The sequence below is a fragment of the Mercenaria mercenaria genome, chromosome 17, assembly GCF_021730395.1.
Source record: "Mercenaria mercenaria strain notata chromosome 17, MADL_Memer_1, whole genome shotgun sequence".
Classification (NCBI taxonomy): Eukaryota; Metazoa; Mollusca; class Bivalvia; order Venerida; family Veneridae; genus Mercenaria; species Mercenaria mercenaria.
Window position 1 is genome coordinate 11,166,417 of NC_069377.1, and position 23,822 is coordinate 11,190,238.

Consider the following 23,822-nt stretch of genomic DNA (forward strand, 5'->3'; position numbering starts at 1 on the left):
TAAAAGGGTGAAATGTTCCTCCCTTTCTTGAAAATTCATGCCTACGTAACTAATTTAGAAGGTGGAATATTCCTCCCTTTCAACAACACAATTTTTCTTAAAATGTATACCAATGAAAAGGGTGGAACGTTCCTCCCTTCAGCAAAACTAAAGAATTCTTGTGAATTCTGTCAACATACTAAACACTGAAAGGGATGAATATTCTTCCCTTTCAACAATACACGTTTTGTAACAAATAAAGTCTATAGTTTAATAATGGTAAGGGTGGAACGTTCCTCCCTTTTGCGAAAATTGCAAATTCTTGCCTACGTTACACTGTATTTTCATTCCGCAACTATTTCACACGTCGTCTTTACAATTCAAGGTTTATAGTCTAAATGAAAAGGTTGGAAAAGGTTAAAAATAAGTTTGACATGATTAAACACAATTGAAATAAATGTGTTTTTTTATTTCACATTTTTTGACGGGAAGAATATTCCTCCCTTTCAACGATACACGTTTTTTTTTAAAAAAAGAGAAAGTATTCACCAATGTAAAGGGTGGAACGTTCCTCCCTTCTGCAAGACTCAAGACTCCATGTTAATTATGTAAACTATACATAAAATTCGCTGAAAAGTGTGGGACCTTCCTCCCTTTCTTGAAAATTTAAAGTTGATGCCAACGTTATTTTTTTCACAACTTTTTCGGTGGGGAGGGATATTACTCCCTTTCAACAATAAACGTTATTGAAGTATACTGTATACAAATAAAAAGGGTGGAACGCTCCTCCCTTTCCCAAAAATTCATGCCTACGTTATTTTTATTCCACAATTATTTTGGAATAGTCCTCTCTTTAAACATCAAGGTTTCTTTACAAATAAAACTGTATAGTTTTGACAAGGGTGGAACGTTCCTCCCTACACATTCATGTCATTTTTTTAAATACAAAAAAAAAAAAACAGACAAAAAAAAAAAACACTGAAAGTTTTTTTTTTTACAAATAAAGAGTACTAATGAAAAGGGTGGAACGTTCCTCCCTTTGTCGAAAATATTTCTCCCTTTCAACAATACATGTTTATCAAAATTATAGTATATACACAAATGGAAAGGCAGTAACGTTTCTCTCTATATTGCAAAACTCGAGAATCCGTGTAAGTTCTGTTTACATAAAAACCGCTGAACATGGTGGAACATTCGTCCCTTTGTCGAAAATTCATGAATACGTAATATTTATTTCACAACTTTTTTGAAAAAGAGAACTATTTCTCCCTTTCAACAATACTAGCTATTTAAAATGTAGAGTATGCGGATGAAATGGGTGGAACGTTCCTCCCTTCTGCAATACTCAAGAATCTATGTCAATCCTGTCTACATTAAATACTAGTATACTAAACAGGGGAGGAATATTCCACCCTTTCGACAATTTAGTGTTTAATCTACTTATGTGAACGAAAAGGGAGGAATGTTCTATCTTCTAGGCAACTTGAGAATTCATGTAAATTTTGTGTCCATAAAAACCGCTGAAAAGAGAGGAATATCTCTTCTTTTCAATAACACATGTATTGTTAAAAAAAGCGTATAGTTTACTCATGCAAAGTGTGGAACGTTCCTCCCGTTTGTGAAATTTGAAAATTTATACTTAAGTTATCTTTATTTCGGTTTTGAGTTTGGTAGAGAGTAACCACAAACAGTGACATGTCCAATTCTAACAACCAGATTAAAGTTTCAAGGGAAGTAATAAAAATGTAACTTCACAAAAAGAAAATCTGTGTCCTGTGGCAGTACTGTTCATTGAAGTAATTAGCTTTCCTTTAGGCATGAAGGAGAAATGCTCATTACTGTATCTGACCTTTAACCTCTAAGTGTAACCTTGATTAGACCTTGGGACCTGGTTTTTGCACATGACACTTCGTCTCATGGTGGTGAAATATTCTGCAAAGTTACATGAAAATTCCTCTATACATGAGAAAGAAATGCCCCAGACAATTGTTCTTGAATTTGACCTTTGGCCTCTAAGTGTGACCATGACCTTAGATGTAGGGACGTCCTTTTTGCGCCTGACATTCCATCTCATGGTAGTGAACACGTGTGTCAACTTACATCAAAATCCCTCTATGCATGAAGAAGAAATGCTCTTGAAAGTCATTCTTGTAACTGACATTTGGTCTCTAAGACTGACCTTGAACTTTGACCGAGGGACGTGTTTCTTGGGCATGACACTATGTATTATGATGGTGAATAGTTGTGCCAAGTGTCAGCAAAATCCCTCCATGCATGTGAAAGAAATGCTCCGTACAAAGTCATTCTTGAATTGACATTTGACCTCTAAGTGTGACCTTGAACTTAGACCTAGGGACCTGGTTCTTGGTCATGCAATCTATTCATGATAGCGAACATTTGTGCCAAATTACATCAAAATCCCTTCATACATGAAAAAAAAAATGGTTTGGATAGTTTGTGGACACCGTCCGCCCACAAAGGGCATTCCCATAATACGTCCTCTTTCAGACAGGCGTATAAAAAACAGCAAAAACTCCTTAGTTACTAAAATATGTCATGACTATCCATTGATGGATTTGATTGTTATGTAAGCATTTATGGGTTACAAAATGATTAATGGGCAACAACTCTAGCAATTGAAGTGATCATGATGAAACTACATGTGCGCCAACGCCACATAGTGATCTAAAGTTTACATATGTGCTTTACCGAGCCAAGGGAGATAATACACCATGTGAGCAAAAGTCATGTGCCAATAAGTAAGTATGCAAGATTCAGAACCTTGTACTTTCTGCTGATATTTGTATTTTTTCCAGGAAAATTCAAAAGTTAAAAATGTTCTCGACAAAAATAAAAATAAAATAAATTTTGTGAATATCCATCTTTAAAGCATGAAAGAAAGAAATCATAGAAAGAAATCTTTTTTGTTTCATATTCAATACCAAATAGCATTCGGTATTAACTAAATACAAACACATTCAAACAAGATTTAAGGCAAAATTAGGCATACAACCTAACAAATGAAATTTGATGTATGTAGTTCCATTGAAAGGACAGTAAAGTTGTAGCTATATACAATGTTCTAACAATAATCTAAAAGTATGACAGTTTACAGCAAATTACATTTCTGATTTTTCCTGTACTGAATATGCATATGAAAGGTGGTTAATAAGACTTTGGTCAACAAGCATATCTGTTCTTAACTTAGCAAAATGATCATTTACACTTAGTTATGTTCACCGAGTCCTTAATACACGTAAGGTTTTCACTGGAAGTGTTCTTAAAACTTGATTTTTCTATCCCGATTGCCAAAACTAAGGTAGTATTATTTTGGCATAAATATAAACTAAGTAAACAAATTTTGCGTAAGAAATGATATAAATATAAGCACCGCTGTATTAAAGTTGTTAAAATTTGCATTGACAAGTATGAATTTTGCCAAAAAATGATTAGAAATGCAAGTTTATTAAATAATTATTACCTCCCTTTGTACCATGCACAACCAAAGTAAGTTAAAAATAGATGAATTCCTAAGCTGCATGTTATTTTAAAACGTTTCTTTTGTTTTAGGTTGTTGAAATATCCCTATATTTATCAAATGACAATGTAAAACAAGCATTAAAACTAAAAAGAAATGGCCAAAGTTTTAAAACCTTTCCTGTTGAAGGGAGGTTATTACAAAATTTCCTAAAAAGTAATTAAATACGCATATCAAATAGGGAACTTACTCTATGTAATCGGTATTTCTGTTCCTTAAATGAAAATACATTGTATATGAAAACTGATGAAATGTTGCTCAAATGTGATTGACCACCTTTAATTCAAGCTACTCACTTATTATGTATCTAAACACAAGTGACATACAGGAAATTTTCATACACATTAAGATTTTATAAATCCATTAGGTAAAATAGAATCCGCATCTATTCATGAAGGAAACCTTTACTGTTTTCCTTAATATTAAAACATATTCATCGAATTTACAGAAATAAAATCAAATGACTCGCACACTTCTAGGTAAACAAAAAAAATTCTTACAACATTTGTACAATTTGAATTTTTTATAAAAAATGTGACCATTAACTTATTGATATCTGGTCTAATAGCGCAAAAACATGTTTTGAAAAAGAGAATGTTATCTCATAACCAATTTGCAAAATCATTAATAAAGTCAACACTAGATTTTGTATAATTGGGTAAATTTTATCTTGTCTGAAGTTTAAAAAGCATTTACAAAATCGTCACCCTATGAAGTGTAGTTTTAAAGTAACTAAATCAAATGATTCACTAATCACCTCTGACAGAAATGTTGATAGTAAACTTGCAAGAAATCTTTAAAATTACAGGTCAAAATGTATTAAAATCTTGTTGAATTGCCTTACATTTTTTTTATAATAAATCTATTGAACAAAGTAAGCATTTCTATCTTTAAGCATCTGTAACATCGAAATATCTTGTCCACACATCAAGTAATCACTCTTGGTATAGGTTATACTGTGCTGTCTATGTAACATGCTGCAAAATAGCTATACATTTACATAGTGTGAAATAACAATGAATTTCAATCTGAAATCTTTCATAAATTACAAGATGTACAACTATACAATGCAATTTTTAGCACAAAACATCTTATATCAGTCTTTAGCGTTGAGCACCTTCACTCTGGAAGCTTTCACTCTCTGTTTGACATTGTCCCATTACTTCACAAGGTAATCACCTGAAAATGTACGCATGTTGACATAAGAAAAGCATAATGTTCAACAGAAAATAAAATATAGATTATCGACTAGAACAGAGTATGGAAAATTTAACATATTTGATATAGAAATTAGTTTTGATATAACATTATTTTCTTTATACCATCATTACCTAGACCAACGGCTGCAGAATGTGAGAAAAAAATCCCAATAACAATCAAAATAATTTAATAAGACCCCAAAGAAGATAAAGCCACTTTGTTAAAAATAAATTATATAAGAATTGTTTGTTAAAGAAACTGGTGCAACTTGTTTTGTTAACTTGCTACTTGCATTTTTCACATTATATAGGCCATCATAACTTAATTAATAGATTATATTTCAATTTGTCTTCAAAAGTGAGAGGGAAAAATATTTTACATTATTTTTTATTTCAGTAAGTTTTACATTATCTTGCTAAAATTAAAACAAGGTTTTACAATAGAGATAAGTATGTTTTAATTAAATTAACTGAGAATAAATTGCAGAAATTTAACTGAAAAACTCGTTCATTACGCCTTTTAGTATGCCCACTTAGCCCAACAAGGACAGAACAAATCGTGAGTTTGATCAGAGGGGCGAGGCATATGTGCTTGGTGATGATTTAACAAAATACATTGTGTCTGAAATAGTTTCTTTCTTCACCTCTGATTCATGCGGGCAAATTGGCAGTTACTTGTGGAGAACAGGTTGTACACTAGTTAGGTTAATGCGAGAAAGCCATTCAGCTGGCTTAAGGCAGGTCGGTGGATCTGCGCAAATGCTCTGGATGTAATAATGCAAGGAGGGGCAACTTGGATCTTCCAAAGCTGAAAAGTTACCCTAAGACCTATAATTGTGTTGATGTTATGTTAAAACTAACAAAATAAAATTCATAAATGCCTGCCATTACATAACTGAAATTCTGTTGAAAAATAGAGTTACATCCAAATAAAAAAAAACCACCAAATATTCATGCCTTCTGCGATATCAGCTTTATTCAAGTTTGCAAATGCAGTAAGCTTAAACTTGACTTACCGTTTGTGTAGTTCTTTTCAACCTTGGTATCATTCCACTCTTCCCCATTCTTATCGACCCAAAGGGCAAACACACTGTCATCAACACTAAACGATACAGCCTATTAAGAAGAAAATAGAGATTGCATAATGTAAATAAAATTTCAAGCCATTTTAATGATAAACATATCTTAAGTTGCAAAAAAAAATTATAGATAAAAGTTTTTTTTTCTAGAAAGTAATACAAGTCACTACATTCATCAAATGGAGGTGACTCTTGCTCAACATGTCTCCTTTGTAGAAATTATCTTCTGTCACCTGCCTCTTCTTAGTTGACACTGTGCTGGTATGCTCTTCCTAAATGATAAAGTTAAAACACATAGTTTAATTATATTCAGGAATAAATCTTATGGAGACATGTTAATTCTAGAGTTTCAAATCATCATAGAGGCACCTTTCAACAGTAAATTAGGGGGAAAAAAAGATAAACTAGAAAAGACATCTCAATAGTTAAAGGGCTTTCTTGAACGGTATTTTATGTTTCACTTTTCATTTCCTATGATGACGGCTTTGACAAGAATCTTAAATCAGTTAGGTTGAATTAAATGACAGACAAGCAAAAGAATAACATTTTGCTGTAAGTATATTTCACAGAACGTTTGCCGGTCAATAGTCAAAACTACCGATGATTTCCCAATTTCTGAAGGTTTTATTACATGACAAAAGCAATAAATTCTCATATTGTTTTCTTTAAGTCTTGACTTTTAAAGTCAAATAGGGGAACAAAATTTAGTGTTGAACTATGCTACAGTCAATATCACAAACAAAGGACTGCCAGTTTATATAAGGAGTCAGATAACATTAAAAATATTCATCCTAATGAAATAAGTAGATCTAATAGATACTTAATCTTTCAAGTTTTATTTTATCCTTTTGGTTCTCTTTAAGCCTTTTTATCCGTCCCTCAGAGCAATATTCTCTGCCTGAAAAAAGTAGTATCTTTCAGCTGGAATCTTCAGCACAACATATCAGTACTCAATACATATGTCTAATCTATATACTATATATCTTAGAATCAATCATATCTATAAGAGTTCAATTTAAATGTAACATCAGATTGTAACATCTGTATTATAATATTTGATACATGTTCATTGGATTACCTTGTCTATAGCAAAATGATAACATATGCAATTGTTGTTATTAATTAATTTGGAATTTGGAGCTCTTAATAAATCAGTGAAAGTAAAATTCACGTGACAGAGAAAAATAAATCACATACAATACTTTCTTTACAAAAAAAAACAACAAAAAAAAAACAAAACAAAACAAAACAAACTCTGCCACATTGAATGGTCCCACGAATCGGATGTAACAAATAAAACTGTAAATGTACGTTTTTCATTCTGATGAGTGATTGGAGATAAAGAGGTATATGTATAAAGGAGGAAAAGCGTTAGAATAAATTGTTGTGTTGTGGTTAAAAATACAAAGATTTAAGTGCAAAGTATGATATTGATTTAATGATGTATAAAAGATAAAAGAGGTCACAAGGTTTGTAAATTAGTGATTAATATTGAATTTAAAGTTATGATAATTGCGAATATTTCTTACATAAAGAGTAGTTTATATTGCCCAGTACCTGGATTATTTCATGTTCATGCTCTAGCTTAAGTCCATGCTGTGTGCTAATGCTCTGCTCTAGCTTGTTCTAGATTCAAGATGAGGTCAGCCTCCTTTGGATCTGCTGCGTCATCTTTTGTAACCTGCTGGAAATGACAGCATAATGACATGATACTAAAACGATTCCATCCGTCACCCTTTTACCTATTGACAAATCTAATCATCAGAGGAATCTCATCATGTAGTAATAAGCCTATAAGTTTTAGACAGATACTAGAGTACAATTGAAAAGCGACAGAGTCTTTTATTACATGACTGTATACTATTGTTTCTCTGATTGGCTGAAAACTATGGAAGGGAATCTCCGCCAGGACATGCATGCTGCTAAATGACATTGCTATGTTATTTACTTACATATGCGTTCTGCAACATTGCAACTGCATTTTAGGGGATTTCCGCAAGGACGTGCATGCTGCTAAATGACAAATGCATGTTGCCTTGTGTTATTCGTTTTAAACTAAATGCAACATCCATGCGTCTTTGTGTTACCTTCCATCCGTTAGTGGCACATACCTTGCATCTTTCGTCACTGCATGTATGTAAAACACATATTCTTGCGTGTAAATGGCAAATGCATCCATTGTGTGGCATATTAAAATGTTTATGTGAACAAGTTCTAAGTGTTTTGTACGTTTTACTTTCTGAAATTGATTAAATCGTTCCTCCATTATATAAAACTAACACATGCATGTTAACATTTAGTTGTTGCCCGTTGTAGATCTTTTCTGTGTAGTTCCCTACTTTAAATTCATGGATTCTTAGTATTGCAATGATTGAAATTTATGTAAGGCGAAAACAGTGCTAACTAAGCACTAAGCAGCACGAAGTTAATCAAATGCGACTTTAACCTTAGGCTGATTATTCATATGATTATTTCATTGTAGAAATCAGGGGTGCTTAGGGTAGCCGTGTATATTTATATGGAACGAGTTTGTATACAATGCAGTATCAAAGTGTACCAGGCTCTAGTAAGACCGGCTCGAACCACAGCTGGGGAATAGATCTTTATGTAAAATTCTAATATGGATGATCGTATGTGGTAGAACTGATTTATAATTCTATATGGCCGATATATTTCTCTATTCTACAATAAAGACAAGAGTCAACAACTTAGTGCTACAATTTTATTTATAGTATTAATCTATTCAAATCTATATTTATTCAGAATTTATATAAATTTAAATAAACAAAGAAACTTCAAGAATGAAAGTAGAATTTTAATTATTAATCTAAAGTGAAGAAGAGGAATAATTCAATGTTTTAATTTTAGAGATTTGCTTTCAAGCAAGTATTATGTGAGAATGATTTCTATTAAACAACTGAAGCTCTTAGGCTTGCGCAATTGACGTTACGCGAGAGCAACTATTCAGGGTAGAATGTACGCCAATGAGGCATACTATAAGATTCTTTCACTGGTTATAGGTGCAGATGGGAATATCCGGCCTCGAGGGTAACTGTTTAGGCGGTAACGAGGCTCCTTGCCGAGTTACCGCCTAAACAGTTACCCGAGAGCCGGATATTTCCATCTGCACCTATAACCAGTGACAGAATCTTTTTCTTGCATACCGAATTCAAGAAATAATAATAAAAATAAAATCAATCGAACGGCTTTCTTTTTAGAACTATTTCATATGGCAGTGTATTGAAACAAAGCGCGGGAAACCAACGTCCGTAAACAGGAAAGACGTCATGACGTTTCAAAATAAATAACAATGTTTAGTTCCGGTTTTGTTTTATCAATTGCAGCGTAACGTTATGAATTTTTGATAAAATAACGATTTGAATCGAGAAATATACTATCAGGAACCAATAGGAACTGTCAAGGTATTGAATTTTTATTCCGTTTTTTAAATAAAATATATATAACTACATAAATCTTCTACATATATGTAGTTCGTAATACGTCATTTACAGCACGAGAGTCATCTTACACCCCGGGGTGTAAGATGGATTTTTCCAGCACCGGTAAAGATACCGGAAATCCCCGTCTGGTATGCAAGAAATTGAATCTCTGAGATTGTTCAAGACGATTGATGGTGAAATCAACGTGAAAGCGGGCATGTTTCACAGTCAACGAAAGAACGACGCTCCGCATGTGATCAACATTTCGCTGAATGAGAACACAATCACAGAAGGTCACTGCACTTGCAAGGCAGGGTATGAAACTTAATAAGTCAATTCTAAATAATGCTAGATAAATTTCATTGGTTTTATATCAGGCGAGTTTTAAGTAGAATCTAGTTTCGTGCCGCCACATGTTTACTTCCGGATCCCCCACCCACCTCGCGCATCCGACGATTCTAACTCTTTTGAACTTTTGCACTAGGCATATATGATTTGTATCAGCCTACTAGATAGTGATATACAGTTACTGCATTCACTAGATGACTCTCCACTAAGTTATTTGGCATGCACACCCTTCCAGACAGTTGTCACAGACCATGGCCCACAGAATGTTGGCAGTACACTGGCACAGCAGGTTAGTTCTTTTCAGTTATCAACTGGGGCATGAATCCAGTTAAAAAGCAGCAGCAAAACCAAATCTGATTTATGCATGGGAAAAGTGTCAGGTCAATTCTGTTGTCAACTATCTTAAACTTCTTTGCTCTGCTAATAGCTCTCTCAACCTGAACTCGGTGGGCAGCAATCTTCCTTGTTAATGCTACATCACCTGGAGACAACTGTCCTGAGCCAGGAGCAAATGGTGAAATGTGAAGTTTAAGTCCAAGTTTTTCAATTTCATCTTTTATTAAAAAACCCTTATCCACCATGACACCGTCTCCACGTTTAAGTCGACCGCGATCGAGCAGCTGTTGAAACATTTCCAAAAGTCCACTTGCTGATGTGATCTCTTTATCAGATATAGATCCTGAAAACAGCATAGAAATAAATGTAAAAGACCCTCTTGGGTCTACACCTACAAGACCTTTCAGTGTTGTTGAGGACTTATAATCGGAGTAACATTGACTCTGTGTTCTTAATGCTGATTGCCGGTGGAGTTTGATTTCTGTGCCGTCCAGTATTATCATGGTATCCGGGAATTCTTCTCTGAATGTTTTTGGCATTATTTCCTGAATAAGTTCTCTACCTGACCACAGCGGTACTGACCCAAAGCGATAGAACATGTAGTTTATCCATTCTCGGAAAAGAGCTCCGGCATCTTGCGAGGATATGCCAAATAAATGTCCCAAATGCTTAAACTGCAGGTTAAGTCTTACTTTGATCATTGTAAGCAGAAACTGGTCCTGGAGTTTCATGTTCTTCACGCTTGATATAGTTCTAGAGAACTGAATAGGTATTGCAAATTTGTTCGGTACAAGAAAGTTGAAAATGCACATGAACCGCAAATAAACAAATCCAGTATAGTATTTGAAATTGTCCCTTATTGGACTGTCTCTTACAGTTTCTACAGTGAAAACAGCACTTTTTTTAAGTGTAACACTAGTATTTGAGGGTTGAGCATTTTATTCAATGTGCTATTTTCTCTTCTAAGCTCTTCATTATGTAGAATCTGTTGTGATAACTGTTGTCTTGCAATGTCAAGCTGTCTTTGGAGGGTCTGGTTATCAGCAGCTAAAGCCAGCATGTCTAGTGGTGATACCTCTGAAAACACAGATAAACAAATATATATACTTAATTATCTGCTTGCAGTTTGATCAATATTATATGTCTAAATATAAGAGATTAAAGTTCTTACAGTGAGGCACCTTTTCCTGTTGTACGGCTCATACTTATATTTACATAAATTTACAAGATACACATACTCTAAAAAAATTTTTAATTGCAGTTACAATTGATCCAACCAATGGAAGGACCGGCGGCAAAAACAGTGCCCTGTGGAAATCTGCAGTTCCCCTTTACGCCAACATTAACAAACATTGATATAACTAATGATTACCGTGAACAATTCAAATGTGTTTCTATAACAAAAGACGAAGCAATTGCAATGGAGATAAATACAAGAGAGCAGTCTGAAAGTGAAAGCTGGTTTTCAGAAAGAAAAAAGAGAATAACTGCTTCAGACTTTGGAAGACTAATGCTGAGAAAGTCAGCAGTTACAAAGAAATTAATTGACAGAATTCAAAATCCCAAGAAATTTACGTCAGCATCTACCAGCTATGGTTCGGCAAACGAAAGAGTTGCAAAGAATTTATACCGAAAACAGACAGAAAATCACGTGCATGTGTGCGGATTTATTGTGAATCCAAACTTTCCATGTGTTGGAGCAACACCGGACGGTAAAATATGTGACAATGGTACATCGGGTATTTTGGAAGTGAAATGTCCATTTTCCATTAGAGACAGTAAATTCTGGACATTGTTAATTCTGAAGTGCCACGTCCAGATTTCTTTTTAGAATACAATGGATGTAATATAAATATTAAAAAAAAACCCATGCATATTGGTTTCAAGTTCAAGGGCAGTTGCTTGTGACAGGAGCAAAATTTTGTGACTGTCACTTATACACGCCAGGACCTGCACATATTACGGGTAGAGCGTAATTATTATAAAGCGTGGGGGTTGAGTTCAAGCCCAGATTACGGCCATAATTTTACTCTAGTATAGTAGTCGCAACTTGACCGCGATGGTTGACCTTAGGCAGATTATTCATATCGGTTATTTCATTGTAGAAATATGAGGTGCTTAGTGTATTTGTCAGTTTTAAATTTATGAATGCAAAGAGCTGAAGCGTTTTACGTACACCACTTTTCTATAATAAGTTGTATCTAATTATGTATTATAATACAAAGGTCAACCATCGGGGTCAAGTTGCGTCCACTATATACATAATTTTTATTTTATTATAGTCAAGAATCTTTGAAAACTCTTTCTAAAAACCATTATATATATTTTAATAATAATGTTTGACTTATTTTTTTCATTGTTTCTATATTTTTGATATATTTTGCTACTTTTATTTCAATTAAATTCATGTCACATAATTTCAACTTCACTTGCTGTGTTTGTTGACGACCCTTCATCTGTGTCAGTCTCTGAGTCAAATGATGTATCGGAATCAGGGTTAAGCTCGATGATCACCGGTGCTGGAAGATCGCCCATAGCAATATCTAACTCCCATTATTTCTGCTCAACTGACAGTACATGGTCAATGCACCTAGACCAATCTGAATCTCTAAACTCTCTCTTCGATAATTTGCCTCTGGATTTATCTGAAAAATTACAATTATTTAATTCTATGGTCATGCCTATTCTTAACTATGGATCTGAAGTCTAGGGTCTTCGTAATTAACCAGATATTGAACGTGTTCACAAAAAGTTTCTAAAACAACTACTAGGTGTAAGACAACAAACATCAAATGCTGCTATATATGGAGAATTTGGAAGAGTACCTTTATTGGTGTTAGGTAAAGTACGCATAATCAAGTACTGGTATCGAATTGTTAAGCAACCAGACTCATTGTTATATAATTTGCTGATGATGAAAGACAGAAATAGTCATTTTGTTAATAAATGGTCTATTGATGTAAACTATCTATTGCAAACATTAGGGTTTCCAAATGTTTTTTGATAAACCAAATGAAATTGATCTTAACAGTGTTATTCAACGCATCTATGATCAGTACTATCAACGATGGTTTTTCTGTTACCACATAAAATTAGCATAAATTCTTTATAATACGTTTTTTTGTGGTATTGTGAATATAATTATGTTTAATACATGTATTAAATATATAATTAGTTAGTTATAATAAAATACTGTTGTATTTGTACAGATTATTTATTATACTTTCTTTATTGTATTTTTCTCATGTGCAAATTATACCGCCATTTTAGTTTGTGGCGACGGACATTGTTTAATGTTTATGCCTTAATAATAAATCTTGAAATCTTCAAATGTTAAAATTGTTTACACACCCTCCGTAATAAGGTCTTTCACATGCGCAATCTTAAACGTCAAGTTCTTACAATTTTTCTCGTGCAATGTTTATTGAAACAAACGGTAAATAAACTAAAAAAAACTTAATAAGGCTCGAGCTCCGAAAAGCAAGTTTGTTGAGCCAATGCCATATCCTTTGAGTCATGCATTCGATTACAGTCATCGAGAGCTTATACCGCTTTACTATGTACTACATATATATAATTGAGCCGTGCCATGGGAAAACCAACATAGTGGGTATGCGACCAGCATGGATCCAGACCAGCCTGCGCATCCGTGCAGTCTGGTCAGGATCCATGCTGTTCGCTAATAGTTTCTCCAATTCCAATAGGCTTTAAAAGCGAACAGCATGGAGCCTGACCAGACTGCGCGGATGCGCAGGCTGGTCTGGATCCATGCTGGTCGCATACCCACTATGTTGGTTTTCTCATGGCACGGCTCATATGTTCTCCTACCCTGTTTTGGCGAATCAACTATCCTGCATAAATTAGTCACGGCTCAAAAAGCGTGTCGACCTATACCGATTGTTTAATGAACGAATACTTTATTGAATATATTGATATATTGTCGTTGCACTTATGTGATCTTTTTAATTGTAATTTAAACTCGGGGCATTTCCCAGATAAATGGACGGATGGTGTTATTATACCTTTACATAAAAAAGGCTCAGTTAATGATGTAAATAATTATAGAGGAATAACTTTAGTCAGCTGTTTTTCAAAGCTTTTTACCAGTAAACAGAATAAGCGAATTGAACTGTTTTGTGAAAACAGCAATATAATCTCCGATGCTCAATTCGGATTTCGTAAAGGTCGTTCCACTATCGATGCATTATATATTCTTATGTCAATTGTCCAGAAATATATAAATGAAAATAAGAGATTATATGTTATATAAGTCGACATGTGTTGTGATAGTATTTATCGCAATGCGTTGTGGTTAAAGATGTAAATTCAGGGTAAGGTGTAGAGGATAATAAAAGATATGTACCAAAACGTTAATCTTGTGTAAAGTCATGCTCATCATATTCCGATTACTTCAGTTACGCTATCGGCTTACGTCAAGGGGAAGTAATGTCGCCTTTATTGTTTTCATTGTTTGTAGAAGATTTAGAGTTATTTTTACAAGATAGTATGAATTCTAGCTGGACTGCATATTGATGAAATTGTTTTCTAGATAAATCGCCCTAGGAAATCAAAAAGCATTTAGACAACCTTTATTTATACTGCAGTGCCTGGGGTTTAAAAGTTAATACAACAGAAACAAAAATAATGGTCTTTCGAAAACGGGGGAGAATACACCATGATGAAAAATGGTCCTACAATGGCCAAAGTATTGAAGTTGTAGATAATTTTAATTATGTAAGTACTGTTTTTAATTATACAGGTAATTTTACATTGAATCAGAAGCATTTAGTCGGTAAAGCCATTAAGTCGATGAACACACTATTATTTAAATGTAAACAATTTGATATAAAACCAAACATATTATGCCTGTTATTTGACGCTTTTGTAGTATCGATATTGAATTATACTTCGGAGATATGGGGTTATACAAAATCTAAAGAAATAGAACGTTTACATTTAAAGTTTACAAGTCAAAGTAAATACGTGTAATGCTGCAGTGTATGGAGAATTAGATAGATACCCTCTGTATATTGATTGATATGTAAGACTTATTAAATATTGGTTTAAACTTGTATATAGTAATAACATTATTCTTAAAACAATATACAATATGACATTAGACGAATGTAATAGTGGTTGTGTAAACTGGGTATCAAGTGTTAAAAAATTACTAAATGATTATGGATTTTCATGTGTTTGATAGTCCTGATACTATTCATATTGATAAATTCAGACACGATTTACGATTGAGAATAATTAAAACATATAAACAGGAATGGGACAATGTTATGATAGAAGACCAGTACAGGATATGTATAGACTATTTAAAACAAGACATGACTGCGAATGCTATTTAGACATATTACCTTGAAGTCTTAGATTTTATTTTGTTATTATTGCAAAAATCTTAGTAACTGGTATATTCAGTTTTGTAAATTAACATCGATTCAATTAGATAAGAGTTATAAAAAATCTTACAGATTTTAATTTTTTGATAAACTTTGACGTTAAATAGAAGCAAGAAGCTTCTATACGGAATCCTGCTGGGGCCATTTATAATGTCGCCGTAGCGTTTGTGGGGTCGACACACGACAACGCGAAGTGATATAGCGACATTACGAAGTGACACCCGACAATCGCAAACGACGGCGACAATCCCAAACGACAATGTCGCGATATCCACTTTGAAATGTCGCTTTCAAAAGCACGATATATCGCGATGTCACTTCGCGCTGTCGATCGTCATATCGCATTGACGCTATGTCACTTCGTAATGTCGCGATGTCACTTCGCGTTGTCGTGTGCCGACCCTGCAAACGCGACGGCGACATTATCAAACGACATGCGATAATCACCAACGACGCTCGACAATGCGAAGAGACATTTTCCAGGATACCGTACTTTTACCCTATTACAATTATAAATACACAATCAAATTGTTCATAAAATTAAGAACACATACATATGTGCTAATAAGTTATCATGTTCGTTAAAATTCGATTTATTTGCCTCTACAGTAGAAGAAATTGAAAACTTCAGTGATTTAATTATCCTCAACATGAGAGATGCTGATACTTTTAAAACAAAATTGGTAGCAAAATGATGTCCAGTTAGAATTTTTTTTTCACATCATGTGAAGAGGAGAAATTGAAGTATATTCTCATATCTGCTAAAATATTCACAAATTAAAAGACATGTTTAATCATTGAAAATAGTTTTCCTATATAATCTATTGCTCAAAGTTTTATCAGCAGGGATCCGATAATTTTCAAGGTGGATAACCTACTATGATATGCGAGTTAAATATAATAACAAGAGGGCCATGATGGCCCTATATCGCTCACCTGTTATCATTGCACTTAAGGACAAGTTTTCAAGGTCAAAAGATCATAATAGAAATCAATCAAAAGAATTATGAGAAAATATAGTTGAAATTTTCTTTAAGTAACTTTAAAAACAAGATTTGAAAACTTTTTGTAGAGGTCCACTAGGCAATGCTACATGTCAAATATCTAAGCTCTTCTGGTTTATTTTTAGAAAATTTTGAAGATTTTTCTATGTACAATCAAGTAACCCCATGGGGCAGGGTCAATTTGACCCCAGGGGTCATGATTTGAATAAACTTTGTAAAAGTCTAATAGGCAATGCTACATGTCAAATATCTAAGATCTAGGCCTTCTGGTTTATTTTTAGAATTTTTTTTAAGATTTTCCTATGTAAAATCAAGTGACCCCAAGGGCGGAGTCAATTTTGACCCCGGGGGACAAGGTTTGAACAAATTTTGTAGAGGTCCACTAGGCAATGCTACATGTCAAATATCTAGTCTCTAGGCCTTCTAGTTTATTTTTAGAAAATTTTTGAAGATTTTCCTCTGTAAAATCAAGTGACCCCTGGGGCGGGGTCAATTTTGTCCCAGGGGGTCATGATATGAACAAATTTTGTAGAGGTCCGCTAGGTAATGCTACATGTGAAATATCTAAGCTCTAGGCCTTCTGGTTTGTTTTTAGAAAACTTTTGAAGATTTTCCTATGTAAAGTCAAGTGACCCCTAGGGCGGAGTAAATTTTGACCCCCGGGTCATAATTTGAACAACTTTAGTAGAGGTCAACTAGGCAATGCTACATGTCAAATATCTAAGCTCTAGGGCTTCTGGTTTTTGAGAAGAAGATTTTTAAAATATTTTCCTATGTAAAATCAAGTGACCCCTGGGGCGGGGTCAATTTTGACCCCGGGGGCCATGATTTGAACAACTTTTGTAGAGGTCCACTAGGCAATGCTACATGTGAAATATCTAAGCTTTAGGCCTTCTGGTTTATTTTTAGAAATTTTTTGAAGATTTTCCTATGTAAAATCAAGTGCCCCCTGGGGCGGGGTCAATTTTGACCCCCGGGGTCATGATTTGAACAATTTTAGTAGAGGTCCACTAGGCAATGCTACATGTCAAATATCTAAGCTCTAAGGCTTCTGGTTTTTGAGAAGAAGATTTTTTAAGATTTTCTTATGTAAAATCAAGTGACCCCTGGGGCGGGGTCAATTTCGACCCCGGGGTCATGATTTGAACAAACTTGGTAGAGGTCCACTAGGCAATGCACACCAAATATCTAAGCTCTAGGGCTTCTGGTTTTTGAGAAGAAGATTTTTAAAGTTTTTCCTTTCGGTTGCCATGGCAACCAGTGTTCTGCATAGAATTCAATTCTTTGAACAATTTTGAAAGGGGGCCATCCAAGGAACATCCCTGTGAAGTTTCATCAAAATTGGCCTGTTGGTTTAGGAGGAGATGTTGTTTAAAGGAAAGTGTGGACGGACGGACGGACGGACGGACGGACGCCGGACGGTGAGCGATCACAATACCTCACCCTGAGCACTTTGTGCTCAGGTGAGCTAAAAACTGGGGATGAAGATTCAAGAGTGAGCTTCCCCACTGAAGATACAATCAGTATAAAATTCTAGTTTATCTATATAACAGCCCGTTAAATTTGTTTGTTTTGGATTTGACCCCGTTTTTCAATAGTATTTCGATTATGTAACATAACCGGTGTTTCTGTATTCTGCACCACCTGTACGAAATTTTACAGCTGTAAAAGACCTGTATTTTTGTTCAAAATAACAGTCATGCTTATTTCAAATTTACACCTGTATATTTTTTTATAACAATATAAATTTTACAGCTGTAGATTTCAACTTACAGCTGTCAAACGACTGTAAAACAGTTCGAAATATGCAAATGAGCTACACCTGTAAAAAAAGTCACAGCTGTAAAAATGAAAAATGTTACAGCTGTAAAAATGCCCAAAAAATACAGCTGTAGAAATATTATAGGTATTGAAAAAGAGGACATTATTTTAAGGGACGAAAGTAGAGGTGCAAAAAGTTTTAAGATGAATTGCAATTCTCTAGATAAGGTAGCAATTACTATGAAAATGGCAAAATAAATAGTACGTAAAGTATATGTGGTATGATAACAGTACAGCAACAGCAAAATTCAAGAGTAGGATAAAAGTAGAACATATGCAGATCTTGTTAATAAAACTTTCTTTGTCAGTCATGAAAACATATGACAATCTTGTAATTATTTCTTTTAAACTTATCGGCTTCCAGTAAAGAGTAAATAGTTAATGTATGTACTTATACATGTCCTTTTACAACTATAATAGATGATTAAACATCTGTACTTACTCTATACCGCATTAACTTCCAAACATTTACAAGATGTGATGTCTGTGTGAATTTCAGTTATATCCCGCCAAAACGCATTAAAGATGGCTGACAATACTCATGTTTCTCTCCAAAAATGTTACAGCTGTAATTTTGAGACATGACCATTTTACAGCTGTAACTTTCGACAGTAAAAATTTTATAGCATACGTTTTACAGCTGTAAAACAGGTTCTTTTTTCGTACAGGTAATAAAACCTGATCTAACTGTAATAACTGCGAACTCCCCCTACAATGTTTTTTCTCAAATCGTCACGGAAAACATGCGCTTCGCCCGGGGATCGAAGTCGCTACCCCGCAATCCGTAGATCTGTGCTTTCCCTATTGAGCTAAGAGGACGGGCACAGCTAATGTATACAAGACGGTACGTAGTATTTACTAAAACTGATTATTTAAAGCAACGGTTTCAACATGTATGATACTTGACCTAAGTAAATCTGACCTAAGTTAATCTGACTCTAGAGCAACAATTATAACTTGCATGTTTCTTGTCGTTAGTTAACCTGTCCCTGGCCGAGATCTTTACCAAAATGATAAACACTTGATCTGGTAATCGTATCTGTGCGTGTTATCTGCCATGTAAGTATACCCATGAAGCTGATAGCGTATTCAATGGCATGTGAAAACTAGTCATACCAAAAGGAGATCGTTTAAATCTGCATTAAGAAAGAAAAACAAATTTATAAAGTTGATATCATTTTAGTTAATTTTTGTTAATACGAGGGTCCTGCAAAAAGTTTTGTCACTATAGGGCTTCCGCAGTTTTATCCCAGGTATTTTTTAAAACGCTTCATTGCACTTGAATGGTGCATTCAATAGCTAACCATATCTGTTTATTTCGTGCAAATTGCTTTTTAAGGCCTAACTAAACTAAAGGAACCAGCGTGGGAGCCATCTGGTCTAGTCGCGTAATGGCTGCCAGGTATTTGAACACTAATTTTTCACTTGGCATGGCAACAGAGGTCTAAATTGAGGCTAGTTTTTGTTTAAATTTCATTGTGGATGTATTGTTGACATTTTGGTAGGAAAAATGGGAGAGCAGATTGTATTTGGTGAAGTCAAGCTCAATTTTAGTATGAGTAGTACTTCCAGGTCACAGCAGTGTGATTTTGATGTCAGTTTACAGTAAGTAAATGTGACCAGAGAAATCTCTCTTAGAAGATACATGACCCCTACTTTTCTCTTCATTTTATATCAGTTTTATCATAACTCTTTAAAATGAGGTAAGGATTTGTTCTCTGAAATGGGTCTAGCTATGTTTGGTAGCTCTTTGAAAAAGGTCAGTTTTATATAGAATATATAAGGAAAACTATTTAGGCTATTGTGACCTATAAATGACAGAGTTATTTCAAATTGAAATACATGCAGTCATATACACTGACCAATTTACTTTTCACATAGTAAAATGGACGAAAAGAAATTCTGCCGCATTAGGCTTGATATAGATTTAAAGCAGATATTTGATGAATTTCGTTCTGGTAGGCCTAAAACCTATGTTTCCAAGGCAAACATCGCTGCTGTTAAAGCTGTGGGCAAACAGGATGCGCGATTGTCGTTGAAAGATATAGCCAGTTGTAGAGCGGGTGTGGGTATTTCCGAACAGTTAAGCAATAATGTTGAATGTTCGAAAATACCCACTTATATTGCCATTTAAAAACAACTTGTTTATAGAGTGATTCCAGCTGATTTAGCGTGTATAATTCCGAACTATATAAGTATACAGATATTGTCAGTATAGTGTATTGAAGATATTACCTATTGGACGTGTATTTCCGAACAGAGGGGGTAATTCCGAACAACAGGGGGGCTAATTCCGAACAGTTCCAACTTCTTAAAAACAGAATGTTTGTTTGTTTACAATGATAAACAAAGACATTCTTTACGGTATTACTTGCATTTTTAACAAAGAAACTTTATAAAACAAAACATATAACTGGAATTTACAGAGCATCTGTATCTAAACCTAAATTTGCAGAAGCACAGCACAACATCTGTGACAACTTTCTACATGATTAATGTCCGAAACATTTAATATGGTATTAACACCCTTATACATGATGGAGTGTGCAGTGTTAAAAATGTCTTAGAATCTGTGTTTAAATTAACAGTATTTGCATTCAAACGGAAGTTCGTCTGTATAGCCCAATAATTCATCTGCCACACATTTAGGGTGAAATCTGCATCCACAATTGGTGCATGTAGGGTTTTTTCACATGCATAGCAGTAACGTGGACCTTGTCGTGCAGGGTTGTCTTGACACCCAAAATTTGCTTGCATCTCTTGACAAGCTCATGCTATTGCTACATGAGTTGCCGCCTCCTCTACCAGAGTCGGATCATATTGCACATGTTTAAAACAAGCCAATATGAATGAAAGGAAGTTGAACTCATTTTACAAAGTAGTAGATTTATTTATTTTTATTTTATGTTTTTCGGTGGTTTATCGAAATATAACGGTGAATTATATCCTGATAAACTCACTGGCCACTCAGTGAAAATTATCAAATCTGATACCCGGATTAACGTCAAAAAGTTTACCGAGCGTACTGAAAGCCGGAAAGAATATGACGATGACGTCGTTAAAGTGACGTCATCTTTGCGATGCTTCCTGATAAAGTTTCCCGCAAATTTCGACATTTTATTGAAATAAACACAACAAAAGTAGAGTTTTAGACATAAAATAAACAGAAAAATTGTTGGTATCGATGTAATATCACGGTAATTTCACTCGTGAACACCAAAAGTTGTTATTTTCACTCGTGGCTGCGCCACTCGTGAAAATATCACTTTTGGTGCCCACTCGGTGAAATTATAACGTGATATTACACCGAAACCAACAATTATCCTCTATGTTACTGTATCATTTTTATATTATATATTTATTTATCAACTTATTTATTTATTTATAATCTAGCTCTAGTTATTTGCTTCAAATATAGTATAAGTCTTTATATATACTTATTTTGGATAAACTGTTCCTCATACATTGATTGTTTGGAATTAGCCTTACATTAATTAAAAAGTGTGTCTAATTCCGAACGGCTTCTTTGATCTTTCAACGTTTTCCATAATGAGAAATGCAGTTAACTCCCTTCCCACGGGACACTTGTGATGTAAGAATTCCATCAAAACATTGTCAGCGGTAAAAACCAATACTTTTAGATCCTTACATACTACTTACATCAAAATACGAAAACAGGTAAGAACGACATGCATGCAAGCTGTCGTATAAATTCTAGTCTGTTATTTTGAAAAGGTGCACGACAAAACTTTGCATTCATTGCAATATGATATGGAATTCGTTGTTATCATGTATGTGACGCCGTGGATTAGATTGGTGCCTTTCAAGAATACGAAAATGTCATTGGAAAAATGTGTTCGGAATTACCCCCCTGTTCGGGATTACCCACACCCGCTCTACTGGCATATGAGAAGGCAATGTGCAAACCATTCTGAAAAAGGCTTTTGGACCTGAGAAAGGTTTGCGCTAAGTTGGTACCTCGCCTTAAATGTGCCCGGGAACTTTTGAAAACATACAAAGGTTGTGATAGTTAGGTTATTTCTTACTAGTTGACGAAACCTGGGTGCACATGTCTGAGCCACAGAAAAGGTCTGGCAATAAGCAATGGAAGTGAAAAGATCAAAAACGTCCCTGTATTGTCAAAAGAACCATAAGTTCGAAAAAGATGTTGTACGCAATTTTCTTCAATTCTAGTGGGTCAGTCGTTCAAGTGCCTTGTCCATCTGGATGATTCTACAAGAACTCTTTACTGAATGAAGTGAAAAAGTTTTACAATGAGAAACGTCCAAGCGAAGGATGGTTCGGAGTCCATTTATACACGACAACGCCTCATCTCACAAATGCGTTGTTGTTATGTCTTTTTTTGCTTCTGAAAAGGTGAAAGTTGTAATCCATCCGCCTTTTTCATCCGACCGGAGTCCCTGTGACTGTCTTTTATTTTATGCTTTTCAATGAAATACTGAAATTTATCGGTGAAATAAAACTGATATTTTCACTGTTTCAAACAGTGAAAATATCATTTTTATTTTTCACTGGTACGGAACTACACTTGAATGCGAAAGAATATGAATTATAAATTATGAAAAATTTCATGAAAAGTATACGCCAGTAAAGACATAGATAGGCTATACATTAATATTTACAGGATCATGAAGATATACGTTTCATAAAGAAGTCTGGAAACGGCATAGGACTATTTGACAGTTATACGCTATAGATATCGTGACGTCATAAAATTATGACGTCATGATGCGATGCACGTGACGCTGCGCGGACATAATTTGTTTCAATGGTAGATTGAAAGATATTTCACTCGTGAACACAATAATTTACATTTTCACTCGTGGCTGCGCCACTCGTGAAAATATTTAATTATAGTGTTCACTCGGGTTACACTGAAACAAACAAATATCCTCTATTTATTTCCAAGGCTTACGAAAACGCTTTCTGGAAAGAAAAATAATTCCAGAAGTTCTTTTGGCAGCGTCATTTATCAGTGTCTTAAATAGATATCAAAAGAAGACTATTTATCTGCTTTTCGTGATCGGGTAAAAAAGTTACAAAAATGTTTTTCGGTAAAGGGTGAATACTTTGAAGATTTGTTATAAAATAGTTTCGACGTAGCACTAAATTATCCGAACCCAATGACAGAACTTTTTGCAGGACCCTCGTATTTGAATAATGCTGTCACATCTTGATATTCGCATTTTCATTATCTGTTCCATGACTTTCAATTTAATGATTTCACTCTCGTAGTTTCCACTTTCATCGTCGCAGTTTCAACTTTTATTATAGATGCCTTTCGTCATCGTGGGTTCGGCGTTCGTCATCATAATTTTGTGTTATCAACTTCTTCGGTATGGGATCCAGAAATAAAGAGCGCGATGGTCAAATTAGAAAATCATATCTATGGCAGATTGAAGCGTTGATGTTAGATTTTGTTCAAGGTTTTCTAAAACATGCAAAGACTTATTACGTCACTTTTGCGAAACTTTGAAGCATTATTTTGATAAATTCCAGTCATTTTCATTCGTTTGTGTGTATTATATTCTGACATAAAACTGTATGATGATAAATCATCGAGACGGTTCATAGGCGTAACCAGAATTTCTCAGAGGGAGGTGCGATTACGAGTCGTGAAACGACGAATGGGGCTAAGTGAGGGAGGGG

The 23,822-nt window shown here is 34.5% G+C and overlaps 1 protein-coding gene across 1 annotated transcript; it reads right to left on the reverse strand.

The window, feature by feature from the left end:
* Positions 1 to 8,512: 8,512 nt before the first annotated feature.
* LOC123535566 (uncharacterized) lies at positions 8,513 to 19,110 on the reverse strand. Its single transcript, XM_045318247.2, has 2 exons — positions 18,595 to 19,110; positions 8,513 to 10,996 (listed from the first exon to the last, which is right to left on the reverse strand). The coding sequence occupies exon 2, from the start codon at positions 10,729 to 10,731 to the stop codon at positions 9,874 to 9,876; it is 858 nt and encodes a 285-aa protein (XP_045174182.2). The 5' UTR covers positions 10,732 to 10,996; positions 18,595 to 19,110; the 3' UTR covers positions 8,513 to 9,873.
* Between the last annotated feature and the right edge of the window lie 4,712 nt (positions 19,111 to 23,822).

Coding starts and splice junctions, on each gene's coding strand:
- LOC123535566 (XM_045318247.2), bottom strand. CDS start 10,731: ATGTGCATTTTCAACTTTCTTGTACCGAACAAATTTGCAATACCTATT.